Here is a 24662-nt window from a genome sequence, read left to right as displayed (position 1 = left end):
TTGTTTATCCTGTCAGTACCCCTGCGTGCCTTTTTGTTGGTGATCTCGTAGGCATCAGAAAAGCAAAGGATTCTGCTTTTGCTCTGCTGTGAGATCCAAACCTGTCCTGAGTGCCCTTTTGTTAAGGAAAAGAGCCGCAGGAGGTGGACGGGAGATTATTCACGGCAAAGGGATGAAAGTTCTGTCAATCTCAAAAATGTCGATGGCTGTCAGGAGCCTCTTTTTGCATTTTCTTCTCTATTCACAGTGAAGAATGCGAGACCTCGCGGCTCAGGTAACGAGCAGCCTGCTGCAGTTTCCCGAGGTGACCATTCAGGCTCTTGGGGAAGATGAGCTCACCCGAGGGTCTGTGCTGCGCGGGCGGTTTTCCAGAGGTGAGCCTTTTCCTCGAAATTGGGTCTTGCTGTGAAGTTGTTACTGCCTGGAGGTGACCTGAGGCACGGGGTCACAGCATCAGCTGTGTCAGGTTGGTGCTGCTCAGGTGCGTCAGGTTTTGAGAGAACAGAAAGGATGAACTATGACAAAATGATGAAAAATGTTAACATTAAAACATTAGTAGAGTTAAACTTTGAAAGGACAACAGCCTGCGCCAGTCTTGAGCTATTAAAATAACACGGGCAAGTCAGTGAGCCCTCCTCAACTTCTAATGGAATGAAAGGCAGTTTTCAAAAAAGTCCTGGTGTGGTTTTGGGCTGTATTTATTGGTACCATCATAACATCCCGTGCAGAACTAGTTCTCCCACAGTGTTAGAGAGGCAGCCTCCCCTGCTTTTTCTTTCCTAGCCTGACTAAAAACAGAAGGAAGAGGAAAGCCCTGTTAGGCGCTGCAGCCAGGTTTGCAGATATTTAATGGGACGCAGAGGAGTGTCCCGGGAGAGCTGCTGAGAGCGGCTGAGCAGATGAGGTAGCTGACTTTGTCGGTGATCTGAAGGTAGAGCCGGGGGCCTGCCTGGGTGTCCGGGCTTCTGCTGAGACCATGTAGAATCTCTCTGTGTGACTGTAAGTGCAGTAGTTGAGTTAATACTCCCTTTGTGTTGGAAGTAGTTCAGTGAAACTAAATGTGCTAACTTCTCTCTGTGATCAGCGCGTGTAAAAGTTGAAATTGGCTCCCGCAGTGCCCATTTTAAGGTAATTCCTTGTTGAAGTCCAAATCCCTGCCCAAAGTAGGCGTGTGTCGAGCAAAGTTAGTAAACTAGAAAAGAATTGGCTGAGATTTTGCCATATTTGAAGTATGCTTTAAGAGTTGTATTCTCATATGTATTTAGATGATTTCTAGCAAAACCAAGCTGAATATGGTATAAAGACTAGAGACCAATCTATTGTAATCTTTATCCCAAACAAGCAGAATTCTTCAGTGCAGGAATGCCAAGTCCAAATGCAAAATAATAAGGTGGTTCATTTTACGATGCATTGGTTGAGGATTCAGTGGGTGATTTTCAATAATCGACCCGAATTCGGTAAGCCTCTCTTGCTCTGTGAGGTACTTCTGTTGAAGCAAAGGGGCAGTGATTGTGATTTTCCCGTTGTTTTCAACCCTCTCTTGGGAGTTTGCTTTAGCCAGCCTTTTCTCTTCTTCCAGGGAGAGATGGGCTGGCCTGGCTGGCGTGTGGCCCTCAGCTGGAGGTCGTGAGCGCTGTGACGGGAGAGCGGCTCTCTGCACACCGTTTCAGTGGAGCCCGTGAGCAGCCTCCCACCATCCGCGTGGTGAAGGAGGTTTCCTGGCAGACGGGAACGGGGCTGCTGGTTGGCTTGAGAGAAGCAGAGGGAAGTGTTCTCTGCCTGTACGACCTTGGAACATCGAGCGTGGTTACAGCAGTAGTTCTGCCAGGAAGGGTAGGTGCTTTTTAATGGGGGAAACGTTGTCAGGTGCTGCATAACGCTGTTTCAGGAGCAGCTTTGGAGCGTCTCTTTGCTAGGACGTCCATTTCCTCTATTGTGTCATCATCCTGTCAGTGCAGAGTGTCCAGTCGAGAGCACCTTGATGTGAAATTATGGGGTTAACGGTACCGTTATCCTTTGAGTTTGCTGAGAGAGTCAAACAAGTTTTCTGGTTTTACAGTAGAGCACGTAGTTACCTCATTCTCCACTTTGACAAAAAGGCCTGGAAAACTACCTTTTTTTTTTAGCCAGAGTGACAAAGAACTCGTCCTCACCCTGCCTTTCAAGTGTTGGTAACATACATGTCCTGAATGGTTCATTATGTCAGAAATACTGTCTTTAAAACATCTCAGACTTCCATGGCTGTGCTGTAGCTGACTTCGGCACATTCCCAGGAGTCTTGGACTAGCAAGCAGGTGACTTTAGAGCAAAGCACATTTTTCTGTTGACTTAGGATGGGAAAAAACAGGCTTCACTGCGTTACCTGGCAGGTGGTTACAGACTGACTTTCAGCCTGAAGCCCTTGAACCTCTGCTTATTGCATATGGTGCTTGTGCCGGTGGGATACTCTGGTGTAATGTTGCTAATTTTCCCTGCCTTCTCTAACCCATAAACTCAAATGACGTCCTTTCCCCTCGGCTCCTTATCTGAGTGTAGACAAGAGTCACCTTAAGGTAATGGAACATCAAGGTTCCCTCTATCTTTACCACCTTAGAATCTGCGACAGATAAATACTTCCGTATTACTCAGCTTTCCAGAGCGTGGTTTGGTTTGACTTGCTAGAATCCAGGCGGGGTTTGTTTGTCTGTAGCGCTACAGTGTGATTGCGGGCAGTGAGCGTTTGTGTGGTGGTGATTTCTAACGAGCTGAGCTGGGTTGGTGCTCCGCTGTGTGGGTTTGCCGATCGTCCTGATAAATCTCAGCGTTTGAGATGGAAAGGCAAGCTGTGTGCTGGCATAGACGTGCAGTCATTCAGACTTGTAAAAGCAAATCTGAATTGAAAACATTAACGGTATTAAATTGGTTTATAAGGGTTGCATGTTTCAGAGCTCTGGAATGGTATTTTCCCCACTCTTGCTGGTTTGTGTGAGGCAGAAGGGCAGCATGCAGAGTCAGGGAGCTGAGACAGGATTTCTGCGTTCCTTCCCAGAAGGAGCTGGCAGCAGTGTAGGAGAGCGTGCAAAGCCCAGCAACAGCCTAAGCATCTGTGTGTTATCTCAACAGGTTTTTTTCCATGCTAATTTCAAAGCACAGCACTATACCAGCTAGAGTGAAGAACATTAACTCTATCCCAGCTGAAACCATGACAGAAACAATATAAATTTGTCTCAAATACTGCGGGCACTTCTAGGAGTAGAATTCTTGTGGCCCAGGGGAAAGGTAAATTCTGTAGCAGATTGCCAGGCAGCGCAGTCACAGCAAGTGCTTGACACGGGAGAGGAGAGAACTTTGGGGCTTCGAGGTTTGGTCAATTTTTCCCCACCTCTGGGGAGAAAACCCAATATATTAAAAAAAAGGACTCCTTGTGGTGCTCACTGCTCTGTTCCCTTGTCGTGTAACAGGTTGCTGTTGATGTAAAGCTCCCTGGTGTCACTGTGTGACATTATGCAAGGAGGCTGAAGGGCAGCCCGTGTTCTTTTGTTGTGGAGCCTTAGTGCAGGAGCCCTCACGTGCTGGTGTCTCTGCTGGAGCCGTCAGGGCTGTCCCGGGAGGGGCTGCAGGTGCGGAAAGGTCTGTCTCCATCAGGGCCTTGTACTAAAGCTGCTGGCAGGCGGCTCCGCGTGTTACAGAGCAGCGTGCGCTTCTCCTCAGCCGGAGCTGGCTTTTGGCGAACCAGCTGCTGGGCTTTTTGCCGCTGTTTCGGCACTGAAAACTTTTCTGCTTTCCCTGGTTGCTCTGTTGATTCTAAATGAGGACTGGTGTAACTTTCCCTAAGCTGGTATCTCCCTTCCGCTCTCTGTAACAATACTCCCTTGCCGTGGCAGCGGTGTGTCTCCCCTGCAACTTGGCCGCTGCCGCGTCTGACTGAGAGCCGAGATTTGCCCTAGTACCTGTTTGGCAAAGAAGGCGTGGGCTGTATCCCAGTGCTGACGGGCTGGGGGCCGTGGGAGAGCGAGAGTGAGTTTGGCCTTTCTTACTCCAGTCCCTTAAATACGGTCAAGTTTCTTGCATTTAACGCATTTTCTGTGTTGTCTTTGAGTTAATGGTTTCTAAGTAGAAAATGGAACTTGGTAAGCTGTGATAATAGACTGCACCATTGCAGTTGGAGTGAGCTCAGCGAAATCCCTGCAGGAAACCCCGTAAACGGAAGGCAGTAACGGATGTTTGTACAGGACATTTTTGGGGGTTGGTTGGTTTGTTTGTTTTGTCTGGATATAATTGGGATCAATGCTGTGTTTTTAAGTCTGAGAAACCTGTATTTACTTTCTTGCTTCTGATGGGCTGATTGTGGCTTCACTTTTGAGTGATTTCTATTTAGCTTGTCAAAGAGCTTAAATACTAACTTGTAGTTTTCCTGTAGGTAACTGCTGTAGAGCCCATAACTAACCCCGGAGGAGCCAGCGCGAGGCCTTGGCACCTGCACCGGGCTCTGCAAGGGTTTTGTGGCGTGGCAGCGGTGGCGACAGATGTTGGTCATCTGCTTGTGGTGGACCTTGGTTTGGATGATCTCTCTTGCAGTCAGAGGGAGAATGAACCATCGGGTGAGCTTGCGGTTTCTAAACTTGAACGGAAAAGTAAGAAAACTTGTGTCTTTTAAATCAACAACACGCATCCCACTTTGAAGCTACTGCTGTGCAGACGTTTATGGCTGCTGATGACAGGTGGCGGTTTGACATCGTCTGGCCCTGAAAGGATTAAAAATGGGAGTGGCTTCATACTCCTCCTAAGGTTACAAATACCCCCTCCCACCAGGGTCCCTCTGTCACGGTGATTCTCACCAGTGAGGGGTAGGAATCTGACCATCTGAGTCGGTGCAGCTGCCTGACAGGAAGGTGTGTCGGACGTGCCCTATTTCCTGGGAATGTTCTTCTGCTTCTGTTCATTGACTCGGGGCAAAGTTTAGGCTTGTTTTTTAAAGTAAATATGCCTTACCAAAATCCCTGCATTTGACCAAACGGAACCTGTACTTGGTGTACTCGGATTGCATACGCTGTTTTTGCTCTTACAAGAGTGGCCTCGGGAGCTGGTGTCACTTCAAGTAGCTTCACCATGAGGCCCAAACTGCTGATGTGCAGAGCCCAGGAAGAATTTGTCTATGGAGGTTTTGCTTTCACCTGGTTTTGAAATAGGAGCGAGGATACCTGTCCAGTCAGAGAGTTCCTATGTGCTCTGAATGCGTACAAAATGGGAAGAGCAGACAAAGTATTGCATCAATGGGTATTTTGCCGGGGACGGTAGCATTAGTTTATACATGTTGTCACGTCAGTGTTTCAAATGCAACCTGAATGGCATAACGCATTCCTTTATTGTGTGGTTTTGTGCGTGTAGCTCTAGTAGTTGTCACCAGAATTGCTGCTGGAGTTCCACTAAGAAGAGAAATGGTGACCGGGGAAGGGAGACATCTCTGCCTTCAGTTACAGTGTCCTTCAGGAACAGCAATATCGACCCTGTGCTACATCAGCAGAAGCAACCAGCTCGCCGTGGGTTTTTCCGACGGCTCCCTGTCACTGTGGAATATGAAAACTCTGCAGTGGGAGTAAGTCGGCCTTTGCACTTGGTCACGCCTGGAGGTGCAGGGCTCTCAAGGCTCTGCTTGAGGAGGAAGTCTGTTAATTTAAAGAGCCCTTTTTCAGGGAGGGAAATGTGGAGTGTAATCTTGGCCTGTTTAGGAATCCCCTTCTGAAGTAACCATTGAGCCATACCTGGATTCAGTGGGCCGCCTTCTGCCCAGCGGGCTGGGATTGTTCTCCTTATTGTGCCCGTGGGCTGAGGAACTGCGGAAAGCTCCCTTCTCTGGGTTCTGTCAAGCAGTTAGGGTGTGAGAGAGCTGCTTTCCATAAGGCAGTTTGTTCCACCAGCAGTATTCAGTGACAGCAGGAGTTGTGTGTGTTTCAATGAAAGAGACTGTAGACATTATTTCTCAGAAGCAGCTCCTGCAATGAGGGCACCCATTGAAAGGCTGAAGTATGTTAATGATGGGATTGTGGTGATCATATTCTTCAAAGCGTCCCGGTTGAAAGGAGTGAGACATGAAGGATCAAGAGCTGATCTGTGGCTGAAAAGACATTCTCTCCCACATTTCAGCCTCGACCAAAAGAGGGGACTGACCCATGCCAAGGCAGCGATGCATGGGAATGAAAGTCTGCTTGGAACACTTGGAGGGGGAATAAGGGTCATGTCAAGGGATAAGCAACAGAGAAATGAGGGAGATGATTTCAGCTCTGCCAAAGAGCAATCCCCCCTGGAATATCTGACCCAGTTCAGATCGGGATTCACTTAAGCAAATCTGCAGTGACTCACCGGGAACTATTGGCGGCATGAATAGAGAGTGGAGGGATAGTGAGGTGGCAAGAATAGATTGTGAAGGTGCAAAGAAGGTTGAGAAGTCTGGAGGAGAAAGGCTTTAGATAGTCCAAGTAAAGAAACAAGACACTACTGGTGTTTGGCGCTGTTTTCAGCTTGTGCAGAAGAGAGGCTGCATTTTCAGTTCAATATTGAAGCAGGCGACAAGAGTAGGAAGAATCTTTTGCCTGGCAGCTGAAGGAATCTTTCATGTTCCTGCTCCGCAGGCAGAGGAGGAGATAAAGCCAGGTTATTGCCCGTGATGGACAGTAATTTCCTCACCTCGTGGCTGTTGCATCAAAAGCAGTCGCTCCCGTGACTCCCTTGTTTGAGACGGGAGTGTGACCTTCTGTGCCTTGAGGAGAAGCACGTCAGGGGCTCTTTGCTCAGAAGATGCTTCTCCCCTTCTACAAACAGGCAGGGCCACCAGGCTCACCTGCTTTCTGTTTTTGTTAACCCTGCAGGCACCACTGTCAGCTTGAAGGAGGAAGGATTCCTGTCTGCGCCGTTACTTTTCAAGAGCCTGAGCACGATCCTCGCAACTGTTGCTACTTGTGGGCTGTTCAGTCGACGCAAGAAAGGTGAATAAAAGCTTACTATCGGCCACTGATTTTTTTTTTTTTTTGAGTATTTGTTCACCTAGAGTTGACCCACGTGTATTTGTTTTGTTGAATTAGCCGTGCAGGAGATTCTCTCCGGTATGGAAGGGGCTGACGGTGCGATTTGTACAGGATGTAACAGGGATGGAGAGGGACCTACTAGTTCCTCCCTGCTGAAAGGCAGCAAAGCGACAGTGGCTCGATTTCTGTGCTGGCATTCTTCAATGGCTTCCTTTGTTTCCTGATGACTGCTTCATGATTTGCCTGATATTCACACCGTGGTATGAAAATACCATGGAGCGCAGTGGAGGCTGCAGCTCCAGAGCACTAACGGTGCGGATCCACCAGCCTGCTGCCCCTAAAGGAGGAGGTGACAGCATGGCCGGTTCCCTGGTGCCAGCCTGAGCCTTGGTGAGCCAGCTCAGCTCGGCTGGCAGGGAAGGTGCTCAGCAGCCAAGTCGGTGGTTTCCTGCTGGGCTAATGACTGAAAGGAGGGTGTGGAAGGTGCCGTGTGTGCAGGGGAGGGACTGGAGCTTTGGTGGGAAGGGAAGGGGAGAAAGATCTGCCCCTCTCGGCATCAGCAAGCTATTTACTCAGCTCGGCTGCTCATGGAGTGGCAATCTTTTTCAGTTTGACTGTAAAGCAGTTTTGATTGCGAGCTCTTCAATGCCAAGAACTGTTCCCAACCATTTTTACTCCATAGAACATCTTGAAGCTTCCAGATTGTATGGGTAGCCTTTGCCCCAGAAGCTGTTAGTGTCCATATTTCCTCCTTTGTGGTTTAGCAGCTAAATGTGACCAATTCTTAGGTTTTGGGAAGGGCTGTTTTTCTTTTCAGTGAGACAGTGCTATTCAGGAAACCTCAGCCTAGACCTAAGGAAAGGGTAACGAGGACTATAAAGCAGCTTTGTAACCAAATGTCACCATTTGTACCTTTTCCAGTGAAGGCGATGCCGTGAGTTTACATCTGTTGCAGTTAGCGTTCGCAGACAGGAGGCGCTCGGCTTCAGGACAAGCCATGTACGAGGTAAGACGTGCACGTCCGTGAAAGGATGGAAAGAGTCCTTTTCCCTAAGGGAGTATCAGTGAAGTTGGCAGGGGGAATATTGACCATGACAATTCAGAGATGACTTAAAAAGAAAGAATCTTTTGCTGAGTCTTCCCGGGCACGGCCTTTGTCCATACTTTTTGAAAAGAAGTCGTACAATTTCATACCGCCGTGTCGTGTGTTCCAGCCAGGGCCGTCTGCAAAGAGCCCGTATAAATTCAGTTCCTGAAGAGGCAGCAGCTTTTACAAATAAAATGATTCTTCATTTAAACACCAAGTGAATGGCCTGTAGGAAGAGAAGACAGGGCTTTGAGTAGCTCTGTTTAACCAAACTGCAGAGTTGAATAAGGTTCTGTCTGTCTCCCTTCCTTAAAACACGGGCGTACAGCTTTATTCTGTTCCGGTCTTCAGGTTTAAATTCTTGTTTTCCCTTTGAGCTCTGTCAGCAGGACTTCACAGGACGCTCACCTGCAGGGTCTCTTCGGTGCTGGTCCTGAAACTTCGTAGCTCTAAAGAGAACTCTTTCTACTTTTTGGCTGCGTTACCTACGAACTCTGCTCTTGAAGCCAGCAAAATACGCAAATACAGTAAAGAGTGGTCTGATTTGGTCAAAAAAGTATATGTAAATTTTGAGAAGTGGCTCCAAAGAGGTTGTGTTTAAAATAGAGATGAACTAGCCTTACCTCTCTGTTATCTAACAGATAGAAGACGCGTTTTTAGAACGTATAGTTTTATTCAGTGTTACGCCTGAAACCCTTGCAAAATCTTTTTGATGGGAAAGTAATCTTAATTCAGAGCATGTCTTTCCTGTTGAGGTGCGGTAGGAGAGGATCTGTGCTCTACAGCCTTGATATTTATTAGTAGTATTTCCTAGAATGGTTAAGAGAAAGCTTGCCTGTTCTCAGAGTAGGTGAGTTAAATGTAACATATCAGGTCATACGAGAATGGATTGTCTCATGCCAGTTCCTTCTAGAGCTGTGAAACTTTAGGAAACTTGGGTAGAATGAGGTACAAGCAATTTTTTTATTTTCTGGTAGGTTTTTGGAGATTTTTAGCTGCTTAGCTTTCGGTTTTGTTTGGTTGGTTTTTAATTGTAGAGCTGCTCTTTGTCCACAATCCACACACCCATGTGTTGTAGGGTAGAGCATTTGACCAAGTGCTGTATTTGGAAAGACAGTATTTCAGCCAATGCTTGCTTAGCAAATGGTGGTCTCAGAGGTTCCACACAATCCTGCTGGAGTTTCTGTAGGTCTCAAAGTAGTTGGCTGACTCTGTAGGAATTCGTGCCCCTACACGCCTTGCCCACGTGCATGCCATGTCCGCTGGGTTGTTTTGCTGTTGGCTGCACTTGGTGAAGGCAGGGAGGCATATTTCACCCTTTAGTCCCTGAGGAGGTGAGAGGAGGAGCTGGCAGGAGCTGACGTGGTTTGAGAGAAGAGTGTGACTCAGTAAGACGTTCTCATGGCTACTCCCGAGGGATGGGCTTTCACTCTAGCGGTGTGTGCCTATAGATAATGCCTCGCAAGAGAGCTTTGGCTGCTGGAAGGCCGTGACTCCTCTAACTTCATCAGTTCTGTGATCAAGTCATGGAGCAAAGCGCTTTGCATGCCTATGTATGGCATTATTTCAGATCTCTCTTTCTAGATAAATACGTAGGTTTGTGAAGAAACCGGGATGGTGCAAGGAATTCTGCAAAACACATTTAGAACCAGTAATGCGAGGGAAATGCTCAGTTCTGAAAATGTGCAAAGCTTTTACGACCAAACTTACCCGTTACGGTTTGACACTCAGTTCTCTTGCTTGTCAGCTGTAGTTTCTCTTTGCCATCAGATTAAGCGCCTGGGAGAGATACAGTACAATATGCAGGTTCTATTAGACATAGACATTCTTTCCTACTGAGGTATAATGTCTGCTTTTCTCTCAGAATGACCTTTCTCTCGCCTGTGATTTTTTCTGCAGGGTTTGGCATCCTGTGTTGAAAAGTACAGTTTGGATCTGACGGGTGGAGCCTTTCCCTTGAGAGGGCAGGGCAGCAAGGCCAAACTACTCAGCTGTCAGGCTGTAGAAATCTTTCCCAACTGCATTGACAGAGAAGGCAGCGTTGATGAAGGTTTGTTCCTGATGCCCGTGTTTGGTTGTTCTAAACTAAATGGCTTTGGCATCCAAGCAGTGAATGCTGTTCCATACCCACAGCCTGAAAGTCTTCAGTATCTGTATAGACTAACTTCTTGGGCTTATTTCAAAGGAAAAACTGGGTGCTTAGGTTCTGTGGGACTTGTTAAAATAAACCCTATTTTTCCCTTCAATGCTTGCTGACATGCTGTAGCGATGTATGGTGGGGTCACCTCTATAACACCTGTCAGTCATTTTATTCCTCCAGCTCTCGTCTTTGAACAGTAGGATCATCCCCTCCATTGCTTAGGAATGTTCCCTCAACTTTCTTTTTTCCCCTCTTCCAACCTATGCCTGCACCTGCATCCAGCTGGCGGCCGGTCACGAGTGCTGTTCCCCAGGGCTCGGTCCTGGGGCCAGGTCTGTTTGATACCTTCCCCAAGCACCTGGATGAGCCGGCAGTGTGCCCGCGTGGCCAGGAAGGCCACCAGCATCCTGGCTTGTATGAGAGATAGTGTGGCCAGCAGGAGTAGGGCAGTGATCGTCCCCCCCTACTCGGCGGTGGTGAGGCTGCACCTCGAATCCTGTGTTCAGTTTTGGGCCCCTCACTACGAGAAAGATACTGAGGTGCTGAGTGTGTCCAAAGAAGGGCAGCGAAGCTGGTGAAGGGTCTAGAGCACAAGGTTTAGTTGGGATCTTAGGGAAAATTTCTTCACAGAAAGGGTTGCGAAGCAGTGGAACAGGCTGCCCAGGGAAGTGGTGGCGTCACCATCCCTGGAGGGAGTTAAAAGATGTGCAGACGTGGCGCTGTGGGACAGGGTTTAGTGGTGGGCTTGGCAGTATGAGGTTTACAGTTGGGCTCGATGATCTTAAGGGCCTTTTCCAACCTAAATGATTCTACGAGTCTATGATCTGCCTGTGCACTTTGCCCTCTCTGTGTCTAATAGGTTCCTACACCTACAAGCTCTTAAAGCAATAGCTTCTGGCTTCCCTTGTCCAGATCGACAGTTAAAACTCCTCTGGTGTCTTTCATTACCTTGCAATAATGAGATGTGCATCTCTGGGTTTGCACATCCAGTGATGCTCTGAGCACATCTCTGAGCCGGCTGCAGTGATAACTTTCACAGCCTTTTGTTTGGGTGTGTGAATGCCCTTCCCTCTCTTCTTACTGGCCTTAACTTATGTCTGCTGTTACAAAGACGACAGTGGCATGACTTTCTAGGCTATTTGTGTTTATTAGCTTTGTCTTAGTCCTGAAGAGGCAGCTTCCACCTCTTTTGGGGTGCCATCCTCTAACAACAGCGTGTCAAAATCTAATGAAAACCCCTTTGGATTTTCTCCACCTGTGGCATGATTCTGAGGAGAGGGCCTTCTAAAACCTTGTCAAAAACAACCAACAGGCGCACCCACCAAAAAAACCAAACCCAAACCAACAAAAAAGGCCCTTTCGGTCCCCTTTTCATGAAGTCTGAGGCATGGAAAAATGCTTGTCATTTTTCTGATGGCTCCTCATTAGCTTTTATCCAGAAACTATTCAAGTTGTAGGCCCACATGAGCTTCTGTTGGATGTGGGTTGAGGTTAGAAAGGAAGCTGGCTTCTGATTTATGAAACTACTTGACATCTTCAAAGGCAGTTTCAGCGGCTCACACAAGTGAAAGGGCACAGAAGTTCACGATGACACACAGTAAAGCGTGGGAGGCTCCCTGAGCAGCCCTGATGAAGTCAGCAGAGAACATAGACCCATTTTGCCAAACGACCTGTCTCCTGGTTCCCTGCTCTGTCAGGGTAAAGGATGCACCCCCCACTTTGCTCACATCTGGAGAATGCCTTCTCCCCAGAGACGACAGACCATGCCACTTCTTGAGAGAACCCGAGTGTAACATGGTCAATGTTTGATGTTAAACTCTTTGTTCCAACCTCCTGTTTGTTGGGGTTGGGTTTTGGTGTTTGTTTTGTGTGATAATTGTGTTCTTTCATTCTGACTGTGCTGGAAAGGAGCTATTCGTAACACCCGTAATCGAGTCGAATCTGGAAATTAATAATGCCAGCTGAGTGATCAAGTGTATACGACAAGAATTTGTATGCTTTCTAAAAGCAGCAATGTATGTTTTCCTAGGGTGGTGGGTTGTTTTTTGGTTTTTGTTTTTTTCTAACCATCTTGATGCACTCTTACTGTATGGGAGACTTGATTACCTGACAATTGTGTATTGGATTTGTCTTAGGACGGATACAGGTTGAACTCGCAAAGGGGGGCAGCATGACTGAAACCTATCACAGAGGTGATGCTATGGTGTACATTTTTAAAATTCTTCTTAGTCAAGTGTTGTGTTTCATGAGTGACGTAACAGAATGAAGCCAAAATAGAAAGTGATGTTTTGAAAATGTCAGATAGATTGTATTTTCTCCCAATAAGAAACAATGTCTTGTCTTTTACAGTCATATCTCCTGACACCAGTGTCTCCGTCTTCAGCTGGCAAGTGAACACACGCGGCCAGGGAAAACCATCTACTTATTTGGGTGTATTTGACTTTGACTGCTGGTATGAGGCTCAAAAGCCAGGCTCACTAAGGTAGGTTTTTATGAAGCTGGTTTCAGTATCCCTCCCCATAATTCACTGGAAAGTCGGCGTTTAGCTTCTGCACTTGTTTTCTTTCAGGCCAGAAGAATCCCTTCAGGACTGCCCCTATTTTGCACTGTGGTCACTGGACGCTGTGACAAGCACGACTGCTCCAAACCTCCTTCTGGATGTTGTGGTGCAGGAGCGCAGCCTAAGCTGGAGAGTTCCTCCTTCTTACCCACAACCTGAGCTGTGTTTTCATCCAAGCACCTATAATTTTGGTAGGTATTACACGGCTTTGAGTAGTGATAAGCTTAAACCGAGCTCAAATGCCATTTATTGGTTCTCCTGGTCACTGTTTGTCACGCAAAAACCCAACCAAACCGAAACACCCCAACCCCGCACCCACCCAACTGTGATGACGTTGTACTGACCAAGTGTGTGCTGTTGTGACACCTGCCTGACAGGCGGCTGGGTCTGGGGGTTGGGTGCTTCTGTAACGCAGCCCGTGAGGTGGTGCTGGTGATCAAATGAAAGGACTCTGGGCTGAAGCTCAAAGCGCAGCACCTCGATAGCCCCGGAGGTAAAATTTCTACACTCAGCCATTATTTTTCTAAAAAAGGCTGTAAGTGATGTCATGAGGAAAACGGGTACTCAGTTGTACCTTTCCAGAGGTTGCTGTGACAAAAATGCAAACTGGTGCTACCATCATGGTGAGAGTATGGAATGTTGTCCAACGTTCGTTGTCTCTGCAGATGGCACGTGCCTGCTGAGCTCTGGAGTTGTTCATGTGACGTGCAGCGGCTTCCAGAAGGAGGTGAGCTTTTACTGTGTCTTTATGGAGAATGTCAAGAGATGGACCTTTCCTAAGCTTTCCATGGCGCTGCTTTCGGTGTCAGGGACCATTTAATGCTCCTCCTGCCCATCCACACGCGTAACTGCAATTGTACCCTGCCAGTTTTATCAAATGTAATGTTTGAGGTCCCCTCTTGGGAGTATAAACCCACCGTTGCCTCCCGTTGAAGCACGATCAGGGACTGAATGTCTAGAAAGGAAGAGAGCGCTGCTGTAGGAGCAGGAAGAGAAAGTCGGGGAAAGGTGTTCCTTCTCTCTCATCAATGAGTGCAACTGCCTGCGTGGTCCTGAGTTCGGGTTTTGATCCCTGATGAGCTGGGAAAAGAGGACAGAATGGAGAAAAGGAAGCATTGTTCCCTCAGAACAACCTTCAGGCAGAGGAGCACTTGGTAGGAAGGGGAGAGCAGTCTTTCCCTGCCCTCATCTTCCTCTCTACTGGATTCCTCACCAGATCTGTGGGGGTGCGTTGGGGCAAAGCGCACTTGTGCACAGTGTGGTAGCTAACATGAACGTCTTGGCAGGTTGGCCTGGCCCATAGGCTGTTTCTTTTGCAAGCCTGATGTAGGCTCTTCCATTCAGATTGGGTGATCTGATGTCAGCTCCACGTTGGAAATAATTGGGAAATGCAGAAATTTGTCATACCCTTTGCTGAATTGAGACTAGATCATTCAGAGGCTTGTTAGGGATTTGAGCAGGAATTGCTTGTGAATGTGAGTAAGACAAATCTCAGAATTAGGGGCAAGAAGCTTGGTTTGGGGTTTTGTTTGCCACCGTAAGTCGTACTCGGTGTGTTTCCTTGTCTGAGACTGGTTTTCAGAAAAAGATGGAAATCTGATGTGTGTATTTGAACGTGTAGAAATGGCTTTGAATGTGATGATTTTATTTAGAAGGGAAAGATACTTGTGAATGAGCTTAAAAAGCCAAAGAAAGAAGCAAACAAAATGCAAAAGCCCTAAAAAGGACAATTTGATGAGGGCTCAGTCTTGGGCCCCTCGGGACAAGAAGGACATAGAGTTGCCGGTGCGTGTCCAAAGAAGGGCAACAAAGCTGGGGAAGGGTCTGGAGAACAGGTCTCATGAGGAGAGGTTGAGGGACCTGGGGTTGTTTGGCCTGGAGGAGAGGAGGCTGAGGGGAGACCTTATCGCTCCCTGCAGCTGCCTGACAGGAGGCTGTTGTGAGGTGGGGGTTGGCCTCTTCTCCCAGGTCACTAGCGATAGAACAAGAGGAAACGGCTTCAAGCTGCACCGGGGGAGGTTTAGGTTGGATATTAGGGAAAATGCCTTCACTGCAAGAGTGGTCAGGCCTTGGAAGAGGCTGCCCAGAGAGGTGGGGGACTCACCATCCCTGGAGGTATTGAAAAGACATGTAGACATGGCACTTGAGGCCTGATTTAGGAGACATGGTAGTGTTGGGTTGACAGTTGCACTCATTGATCCTAGAGGGCTTTTCCAACCTTAAGGATTCTATGATTCTATGTTTCTATGTTCATTTCACCTGGAAGAAGTACCACAACACCAGCTGCACTAAGCTACTCCTTAACAGTGCACGTCTGTGCCTGCCTGTGCTTTGCCCTTCTGAAGGATCGCCACGGCATTAGAACACAGTGTTTGAAGTGCCTAAAACTGAAACCTATTAGAACATCAATGTTTCACTTCTTTTCTGTCATTTTGGGAAATGACAACTTAATGTTTGGGGTGTCGTAACTGCTTCATGTCTTCATAGCCTGGAAAGCTGCTTGATCTTGGCTTCACTGCTTCCATGCAAACGTTGCAGAGTTCTGTTTGTTCTGTCCCCTTCGCGCATTCCTGATGGCAAACTTCTCTGCACCCCATGTGCCATGGGTATAAGCAGGGCACGTTGCTGGGAATAGTTAATTGGAACGCAGTAAATTGAGAGGATAATGCAGAGGCATGCAAATAAAGATTAGAATTAGCCTTTGGGAAGTTGATGTGTCAGGGGAAAAATTCCATGTGCTCCTCACAGCAACAAGCAGCCCAGCCTGTGATGCCTGAGTGAGTGTAGGGTTAGAAACAAGCACTTACTGTTGGTGGTTTGGATGTTGACAGCAGGTGGGATTCTCCTTTGATTTCGCCTGTTACTTTTAGGAGGAGCAGTTAGACGCGGTCTTGTCAGCTGCTGCCCAGACAGGTTCTGTAGGGCTTCTGACTGGCTGCATTAAGCTTTGGACATCTAAAGGTAAGACTTGTTATGTTTTTTTTATGTTGCATGGTTTCTTCGTTTGGAATTCTTGATTCATTTCTTTTTTGTTCTCTCTTTTTAAAGAGCAGCCAAGTTCTGCTGCTAATTTACAGTTTGCCCTTGACTGGACATGGAGCAGAGTGATCTATACACAACACAAATTTGATGACATATGTGAGTACTAGTGCAGCCATGCTGCAAACCTAGAATCAGTCTTTCCAGTTGAGCTCATTCAGTGATCTGCTGGTAGATGGTCTTGCCCGCAGATCTGGAAGTGCACTTTGAAACTCTGCAATGGCTCTGTAGGCTAACGATTTCATACCTGTTCTTGAAAAGGTGTTGCGCTGTTTGACGGCTCCTGCAGCTCCACTGACCCGCAGAGGTTACAGGCTCTGCAGCACCGCCAGTTGCTTTTGAGCAACCTTAGCACAGTCTTGAACTGTTTTCTAACAGAGGCACAAGAGCTCGCCGGAGAAGGTTTGTCACAGTATTTCTAACTCTCTGGTATGTCTTATGAAGATTTGGAACGATGCTGGGGCTGTAATTGTGGAAAGAGGAGCTTCTGTTGGTTTTGCTGATTGGCAGAAAGTCAGATGTAGCGGGGAGAAGGGGCTTAAATGGGAGGGGTTGGGGCTGCCACTTACCGCGCGTTGAGTTCAGGGCAAGAGTTTGTTGGGGAGCTGGTGCGAGTGGGTGGGGAGGCTGCGGTCAGCAAGGAGCTGTGCAAGCACCCGGCTTGAAATTACAGCAACGGGATGTGGCACTGTGACAAATACTCCCTTTGATTGTCAGCCAGCAGTGCGTGATTGCATGCAAATATTGGATTGGAAATGACTAAAATCAGAGAGGAAGCCTAAATGAGTAACATGTAAAGTGAGTTGCATGAGTTTCTGTAGCTGTTTCTATTACAACTTGTTCCTGGCATATTGAGGAGAAAAGAGAAAATCCCTTTGCTAGAGTAAACGTCTCTGCTACGTGAAGAACAGGTGCCTTATCCATGAGTGGATTTAGTAGTTCCAACTTCACTTTTTTTTATTAAACCTTCAGTGAATCTTCTTCTTTGTAAGGGTTGCTTGTGATTGTGGGCTTTTACTTCAGAGAAGGACGTGATACAGAGTGCAAAATGCACAGGCAAAGATTTCTACCGTGTTATTTTTCTACTTTCTCTTTAGTGCAATGAGGGGAGCTTTATAAAAAACAAAAGAAATTGCACACCAACAGTCCTCTTAAGCTTCTTTTCATGTTTTGCAGACTTGACAAATAAGCTGGCGGTGACCAGCCTCGCAGCTTTGTATGCACGAGTGGTCCTCTGGTTCTGTGGGTCCCGCCTCCTGCCCGAGGGCTCAGGTAAGCCTAAACTGTCACGCGTCTGTAGCAGTCAGTGCTTCCTATGAACACGTGCTTCCCCATGGTTTTGTCAAGGCTTCATCAATACCAAGTCGTGCCAGTTCAGTGACAGCAGATGCTGAAGTTCTGCTGCTGAAATTGAGATTTCACTGTTTTTTCAACTACGTCGTGTAGAATGATGGAAGCAGTTTCTTTCCGGGGTGTTTCTCAGAACCAGCACTAAGCCTCTGAGGGAGGGAGTTGTTCGTGCCCACAGCTTGAAATCTTTGGGATTGTAAACAAGTAACTCCTAAAGCACCAACACGGGAATGCTTGATTTTACAGTAAAAGCCTGACGTGCGTGTTTTGAACTTTTTACGGATTGTTTGAGGAAAAAATACACCTTGGAAATAGTTCATCATTTGGATGGGTTATAAATCCTATTGTCAGCCTTAACTGTCTTACGCATGTTCACATGACATGTTTAAAAACCCATTCCCTTTGAGAACTGGGGTTTTTTTTTTTAGAGTGAACTTCAGCTGACACTACATGTTCTGGATGCTACATCACCTGTAAGCTTGAAATGGCACTTAGGACAAGGAGGAATTGAGTCCTGTGTCGTAGGTCTCTTTTAGCAAAGGCAGAAGGAGGCTGGGCTTCTTTCAAAGTCGGAGGCTGGCCTGTGCTTTTGATGCTTAGCTTGTGTGTTCTTCTGTCTTTTTAGTCAAAAACTGTAGGTTGAAAATGGGATATGACTTCTTTAACTTACTTCTTATTTATTGCCTGTAGGTGATGAGATGCGTTTCTCTAGACCTTTCTACAATTATCCTCTGATTCGGAGCTACTACGCTGGTCATCGACAGCAGCTGGAGCGTTTATCAAGGTAGGATGTGCAGGAAAGCTCTAGAGCAGTTCCACTGCAAATTCAGAAGCGGCAGCAAGTGGCTTTTCCATCAGCAGCTGTATTTGCTACGCTTCATGCATTTGCTGGCAACACTCTTGTCTGGAGTGATGCGTGTGTCCTGCTGAACAGAGAGGTTCCTCTCCCGTGTTGAAATGTTGATATATACCTCTGCTTAGTGCCCTTTGTTGGTATCATCATTGTTTTGACGTGCACGTAATTCATTGGCAATTCTGTGTCATTTGTTACCACTGGAAAAGGTCGTGTGGTGAGGACAGGATCAGTCACGGCCAGGTCAGCAAGGCACGGCCTTTGCAGAGCAATTGTTCTGGGCACAGAAGAAAGTGTGTTTTAGGAAAAAAAACAACAAAAACCAAAGCAAAAATAATCTCTCTCAATGACCAGTGATAGATGGCGATAAGGGGATTGGCCCAAATCTCCCACTCCCAAGCACCGCGGTGTCGTTGAAGGAGATGGGCAGAGTCACATGCAGCTGGCACGGCCAGCGCTCTCCTGGCGACTGGATAAAAGCCCCTTCCTCACGGGAACTCCCTTTCCTGGGCTGGCTCACGAGCATAATGGTGATGCGCCTTGGGTTAGGTGAGAACAGATTTTTCTTTGGCAACTGTTCTGTAACCTAAAGAAAGTCCTCAAGTAGCCGTGGCTGTGGCACCGTGAGCAAGGTGCAGCAGGAGGAGTCCAGGTGGAAGCTGCTCTATGTCAGGCGCTGGCTTTCAAGCTCCTCTTCCTGCGCGTCCTTCTCAGGTAACTCTCGTACAGGCTCACGGGCTCCTTAGAAGCACCACCTCCAGCGTGCTGCTTCTGCTCGTCCTCCTCGGGAAATGAAAGGCTGGCGTCGCAGCCCGCAGGAGCCTGCGATGGGCTTCTGAGGAATGCAGTGTTTCACAGGCCAGCCCTCCGTCACTGTGATGGCACGTGCAGAGGCGCAAACGTGCTGCTTCAGGTGATACCAGAATTCAGCTGCGGGCTCAGCTTTCTGACCGTGACTGTTTTTCAGTAACAGAAGCGAGGTGCTGAGACCAAAGCCTGACATTGCCGTGCTGTGGTCTCACCGCTGTGCGTGGGAACACTCCCGCTGGGGGCGTGAGGTTTGGGGTAGCTTTGCTCACACTGCCCTTGTATTACAAGTAATGCGGCACAAAAGAAAAACTGAAAACTAAAAGGTCGCTGCAACTTTCCCCTTAATAAGGGAGCTTTTTGGATTCCTATTTGGAGCTCCTTTAATAATTCACTAGGATCTAATGAGCACCTTTCACCTGACTCCGAAATTTCTTTCCAGTCTACTTCAAGTCATGATCATGCCTTTGTCTGTTTGTTCCTTTCCTGGAGTCGTGGGAGCTTTAGCTGGTTTTGTTTTGGCTGGAGGAAATCTGTGACACTGAGAGGCTGGAATTAGTGTTTTCCTCTGTCAAATCCTCGCTACGTTTTGTTCCAGAGGCAAATGGGACTCTGACTGCCTGATGATCGATGGGATGGTTTCCCAGTTGGGAGACCAAGTTGAGGAGATGTGGCAGAGAGAGGAAGGAGGAACTGGGAAATACCCACCTCCTAGTTTACAGGTGAGTGTTGTGTTCCCTGAAAACAACCACCACCACCACCACAAACCCCAGCCCCAGCCCAGCCCTCCCCCAAAGCCAATGATTTCTCAAAGAGAGGAGTTTTAAAAAGCTTCTACCTTTTCATTCCAGGCACTGCTGGAGCTCTATTTGCTAGAAGGCGTTGAAGAAAGCCACAAACATGCAATCGTATCCCTTGGAGTTATTTCTGTTACACCTCCAGTATACGCGCATCAGGGGTCTGAAATGTCTGTCACCTACGCGTTCGATGCATTTTCTAATTTGTGCTTCAAACGCACTGTGGATGAACACGTGTAGTTAAGAATTAAGTCGCAGACAGAAGCATTGTTTGATTTCTTTGTACTGTGGATTGTTTAGGAATTTTTAAAATGTTTTGTTGCAAAGTCTTTTCTGATGTGAGAAAACAGGTTTACTAAGCAATGTTAAAGGTAGAAAGCTCCCCTAGATTGTCTCAAAATGTAAACTGTTTTTCATTTTTGAAGCACCCACAGCTGTAGCAAACAGCTGCTTCCTCGAGCGATGCACTAGAATGTGCTGCTTCAGAGCAAAAGGATTTCTGACAGCGGTGTACCAGGACCTGATGTTGCTGAAATCATCCATTTTCCAGCACAGCTAAGAGGGCTTGCTTTTGTGCTGTTACAAGTGCGGGCACACAGAATAATAGAGAGAGAGAAGGGAAAAGTCATTGGGCAGAAACTGAACTTTTAAGCTGCCGAAATACACTGTGTTGCTTTGGTTATGTGTTGTCTGACCCAAGAGGGGAGCCTAGAGAGCAGGGGCTTTAAAGCTGTTGCACCCCGGAGCTCTCTGATGAGAACAGACCCCCCAAAACAGCTGTCAGAAAGAGAGAGTGACACTGCCGATGAGTGATCCACATACTGGTTTAAATCCAGTTTTAATCATGCAGAGCTAAGCTGTGCTGTAAGGACACCCTAATTTCAGTTGTTTTATATACGCTGGAAAGGAGGGAAGAAACCAGCTGTAGAATTTGTTTGCTTTAATAATCAAGCATTGGCCGTTCTCGTGTTTTGAATGTCCAGCTGGTGGCTCCAGTGACTAAAGAGGGAGCCTGTGTTTCCAACGGAACTGTTTAAATATCGAAAGGCAACCTTTCTGAATGCCTTAGAGAAATCAAAGAGTCTGTCTTTCTGGTTATTTATTCAGAATGCAATTTTGTTGTTAGGGCCTGACTATCTTCAGGTTGCAACAGCATGAAATGGCAAGACTAATACATGAGTATTTTCTGCGTCCTACCACTATGATATTCTTATTTCCTTTTATTATCTATTAATATTCTATTAACAATAGTAATAATGTTATTTCATGTGATAAATTGTTGGTCTTGCAAATCTATTAGCCTTAATTAGATACTTGATATCAGACAATTTACTTGCTGCTAGACATCACGCATCCCTTTCCGAACAAAACAGAACCTTCCGTCGACTCCTTCGCAGCTGCCTTTGCCATCCCTTCGGGCCTTGTTAAGCTTATTCGAGGTTTTTGGCTTCTAGACCACAAGGACTATGAAGTAAGCATGTGACAGTTTAGTTGGGCACACATTGCAATACAATGCTATGATCTATCAAATGATGTAAAAACCCTGGTGCTTAGCTGATACCAGGTGATAAAACATGGGAAGCTTCTTTTTTGTAATGCTGCTTCAGCAGCACCTTCAGCAATACGTGATGGTCTGCAGTTTGGTTTTAATTACGTTGAGAGGAAATGGATTAAGACAATGAAGAAGTCAGCGTTAATGCTTGACGTGTGACTTGCCAAAGCCGTCTGTTCAGGTTGTTCTCAGCAGAGCAGTCGAGCACTTTCTCAAAAGCGGTGGTTTGGGCACTTTAACTATTCAAACTGCCATCCTGGCAGCAAGACTTGAGACAGAAGACCGCAAAAGTGACTTTTCAATCTAATTCATGTTCCCTCTGATGCTGAAGGTTGTTCTTTGCCCGTCACAATGTTAATATAACCTGTTTGCCTGGGAGAATGACTTGTCTTTATGAGAGGTGATGTTTGCCTACGGAGATTTGGTTATCCTGGCCAGGTGTGAATCACTCCTGTCAAAGGACTCCCTTTGTTCTGTACGGCTCACGGAATATTTTTTTCTGCAGACACTTCAGCATTTATATTTACCTGTCCGGTACCAAGCCCTTCATTAGTCACCATCTAAGTTTATTCAACAGAGATTCACCCTCACTGAAGACACTTTTGAATCGTTTTGTTGTGCGCGTGTGTGTCTCTATATCTTAAGAAACCTGATCTCTACATTCTGCAGAGCTCCCTGGCCCTGCTGCTTGAACCAACTGCAACCAAACCTGTGTCGTGGCAAGGCGTGCGAATTCTTCAGTCCCTCATGTGCCAAGGAGAGCATAGGCGAGCCCTCAGATACACGCAGGTGATGAAGCTCTCGGCCTCCAGCTGTAGCGAAGTGCGGCTTTTCCTCACTGTGCTGTTGTCCAATAGGTAAAGAAATATCTGCCACCATTTTGGCACTCAAATACTGTGAGAGGTGGAGAACAAACACTAGAAATCACAATCCCCTACACTTCCTTTGAACTTTGAGCACAATATCTGGGGGGCATCTTTTTGGTGATACCATTAATACGCCTTTACGTCTCACAAAATTAACTACAGGTGCATGGTGGAGGCTTGGGCTCTGCTGCAGGAGCACACCACTCAGTTAAAGGAGGAAGAGCTATTAAAAGACATGTATGACATCTGTCGGGAGATGGGACTAGTGGAAGACTTCCTGAGGCTGCCTTTCACAGACTCTGAACAAGTAAGTGTGGGCAAGAGGAAAATCTGAACCCCGTCTTTGCCAAGAGAAGAGGCAGGGTCATCATATATGTTTTCAAATGTGTTATTTCTCATAGAAGTGTTTGGAGAAATTTTTACGGACTCATGAGATTCTTTTAGTCCGGCACCTGCAGCGTGCCAACTGTACGGCAGCCCCACAGCTGAACCAGGCGATGAACGTTCATCTCATGGTAAGCGTAAAAGTTCTGCCAAGTGTGCAAGGTTCTCTTAGGGGTTACTAACTAGATTTAACAGTGCTCAATAAGAATCCTGCTTTCTTTATCACACCCTTCTTTGAAATACTTGCAATAAGCATCTGCACCTTTCGTTACAGCTGAACCTAAAAGTTGAACAAAAGATTTCACTTCTCCAAAGCGACCCTGTGAAGTTGGAAATTCTGTGTTCCAGGCTGTTGTTGACTCCACGTCAAATAGTTTGTTTGTGTCTGAGGATTAAATAAGTGTCGTGGTTTAGCCGGCAGCTCAGCCCCACACAGTCGCTCGCTCACTGCCCCACTGTTAGATGGGGGAGAGAATCAGAAGGGTAACGCTCGTGGGGTGGGATAAGAACAGTTTAATAATTAAAATTAAAAGAAACAACAGTAGAAATGCAATGTAAAGGAGAACAACGAGAGGCGCAAAGCCCCGCGGGAGGGGGGAAGGGAGGGGAGAGGGGGAACGAACCGCCGAAACAAACCACACGCGCCGCAGCCGCCCACCGACCCGACGCCGCGCCGCCTCTGCGCTGCCACTGCCCACCCTCAATATACTGGTCATGGTGTCACATGGTATGGAATGAACCTGCCATTGGCCAGTCAGGGTCAGCCGCCCCACCATGGCCCCGCCCCTCCCAGCCCCGCCCCCCCGCCACGCGGCAGAGCGCGGGAAGCCGGAAAGGCAGCCGCCCCCCACGGTGAGGAGAATTAACCCCTTCTCATCCAAAACCAGCACAATAAGTATCTTTCCTGTCAGCCACTCTTACCATTCAGATATTCAGGGACGTACGTTATGTAGGAACGTTCGGATGATTGGAAGTTGTTTGGGTCACTGTGGAAGGAAGAGTGTGTTGTATGTCATCTTCTGTATCTCACACGCAGCTCTGGGTGCCAACCCACAGGCAACATTTGCATCATGGGTTGTTCTTTTTATTATTTCCTCAAGCTATAGCGTGAGGTCTGCAATTCCACAGCTTTCGTTTTACCACTTTTTGGACAGAAAGTCTTACCTAACTTCTGAGTCTCAAAATAGGCAGGTCAAATTCTGTGTTATGGGAACTTCTGTTGTGGTTCTGTGATCCATCTGCTGCTTTCCAGAACCATAGTTTCCCAGGGAAGCAAACTTGTGGGGTGGTTCTGGAAGGCTGAGGTCCTGCGTTTGAAAGCTTTCATCCCGGGGGAAGGGGTGTGTAGGCAGCTTTCTCTTCCTCATTTTAATCCTCACTTCCTCTTGTCCAACGTAACCCACCGCTGCCCTGGAGATTCAGTCACCTCGGGCAGTGGCGTTTCAGGAAAAACAAGGGAAAGGCACTATTTTGTCAGCCATGTGAAGCTTGTGGGTGCTGACAAGCGTGTCAGAATGAGGTTCTGCAGGGTGCCGGCATGGTTTTAACTTAAAGTTGTAGGTTCTGCTATTATTCTAGTCTTCCTTCCGCTTGGCTAAAAATTCCGGGTGAAGCTGGTGTGCGCTGATGGGCAGAACTGGCTGCCGCTCTGTGCAGGGGGTGTATTTTACTGCACCTGTAGAGGAAACATATTCCCTAATTCGAAATAGCACCGACAGCTCCGTGCAATGAACTTCTTGTAACATTTAACTTCTTGCTTTACGCTTCTCGTTCATCAGAACGACTGTGCTCCTCGCTGGAGACAGAGAGCAGTTGCCAGAAATTCTCTCTCAGCCCAGCACGGCAAGACCCTTCCTAGAGGTCAGAGGCAGCTGGCTGTAGAGAGAGCCAAGCCTTACCATCTGCCTTCGTCCGGACCAAGAGAAGGTAATTTTTAAGGGGGGGAATATAACGCACAACTAACCATCGCTTTGATTGCACAAGGCTGATCGTTTTTCCCTCGTGCTTTACAGCTGCAAGACCAAAGCCAATCTCGACAGTAACAAAACCAGCTAATGCAGGAAATGTGCATCCAAGGGCACCTTTCAGCAGTCGTGTGTTGGCCAAAGTTAGAGAGTTATGGGTAGGAAACGAGCAGAAACCCAGTTGAGAGAGAGTTTTTCTGTTATGATAATGTTTGCTATGCAAAATACATGTGTTTATATTATGGTAAATGTGTTCAGAGAA

General features: G+C 47.2%; 1 protein-coding gene across 1 annotated transcript; it reads left to right on the top strand.

Annotated features, from left to right (window-relative positions):
- Positions 1 to 253: 253 nt before the first annotated feature.
- LOC135317490 (protein ELYS-like) lies at positions 254 to 24662 on the top strand. Its single transcript, XM_064473783.1, has 24 exons — positions 254 to 374; positions 1580 to 1833; positions 4400 to 4580; positions 5368 to 5575; positions 6846 to 6962; positions 7923 to 8007; positions 9988 to 10138; positions 12578 to 12710; positions 12798 to 12979; positions 13454 to 13509; positions 15659 to 15749; positions 15837 to 15926; positions 16089 to 16233; positions 16734 to 16738; positions 17004 to 17099; positions 17868 to 17961; positions 19436 to 19559; positions 19689 to 19745; positions 20959 to 21105; positions 21856 to 22043; positions 22215 to 22359; positions 22454 to 22567; positions 24215 to 24362; positions 24449 to 24662. The coding sequence occupies exons 1-24, from the start codon at positions 254 to 256 to the stop codon at positions 24583 to 24585; spliced, it is 3069 nt and encodes a 1022-aa protein (XP_064329853.1). The 3' UTR covers positions 24586 to 24662.

Source organism: Phalacrocorax carbo, chromosome 26 (genome assembly GCF_963921805.1).
Source record: "Phalacrocorax carbo chromosome 26, bPhaCar2.1, whole genome shotgun sequence".
Taxonomy (NCBI): Eukaryota; Metazoa; Chordata; class Aves; order Suliformes; family Phalacrocoracidae; genus Phalacrocorax; species Phalacrocorax carbo.
This window is presented reverse-complemented; position numbering and strand designations above follow the sequence as displayed.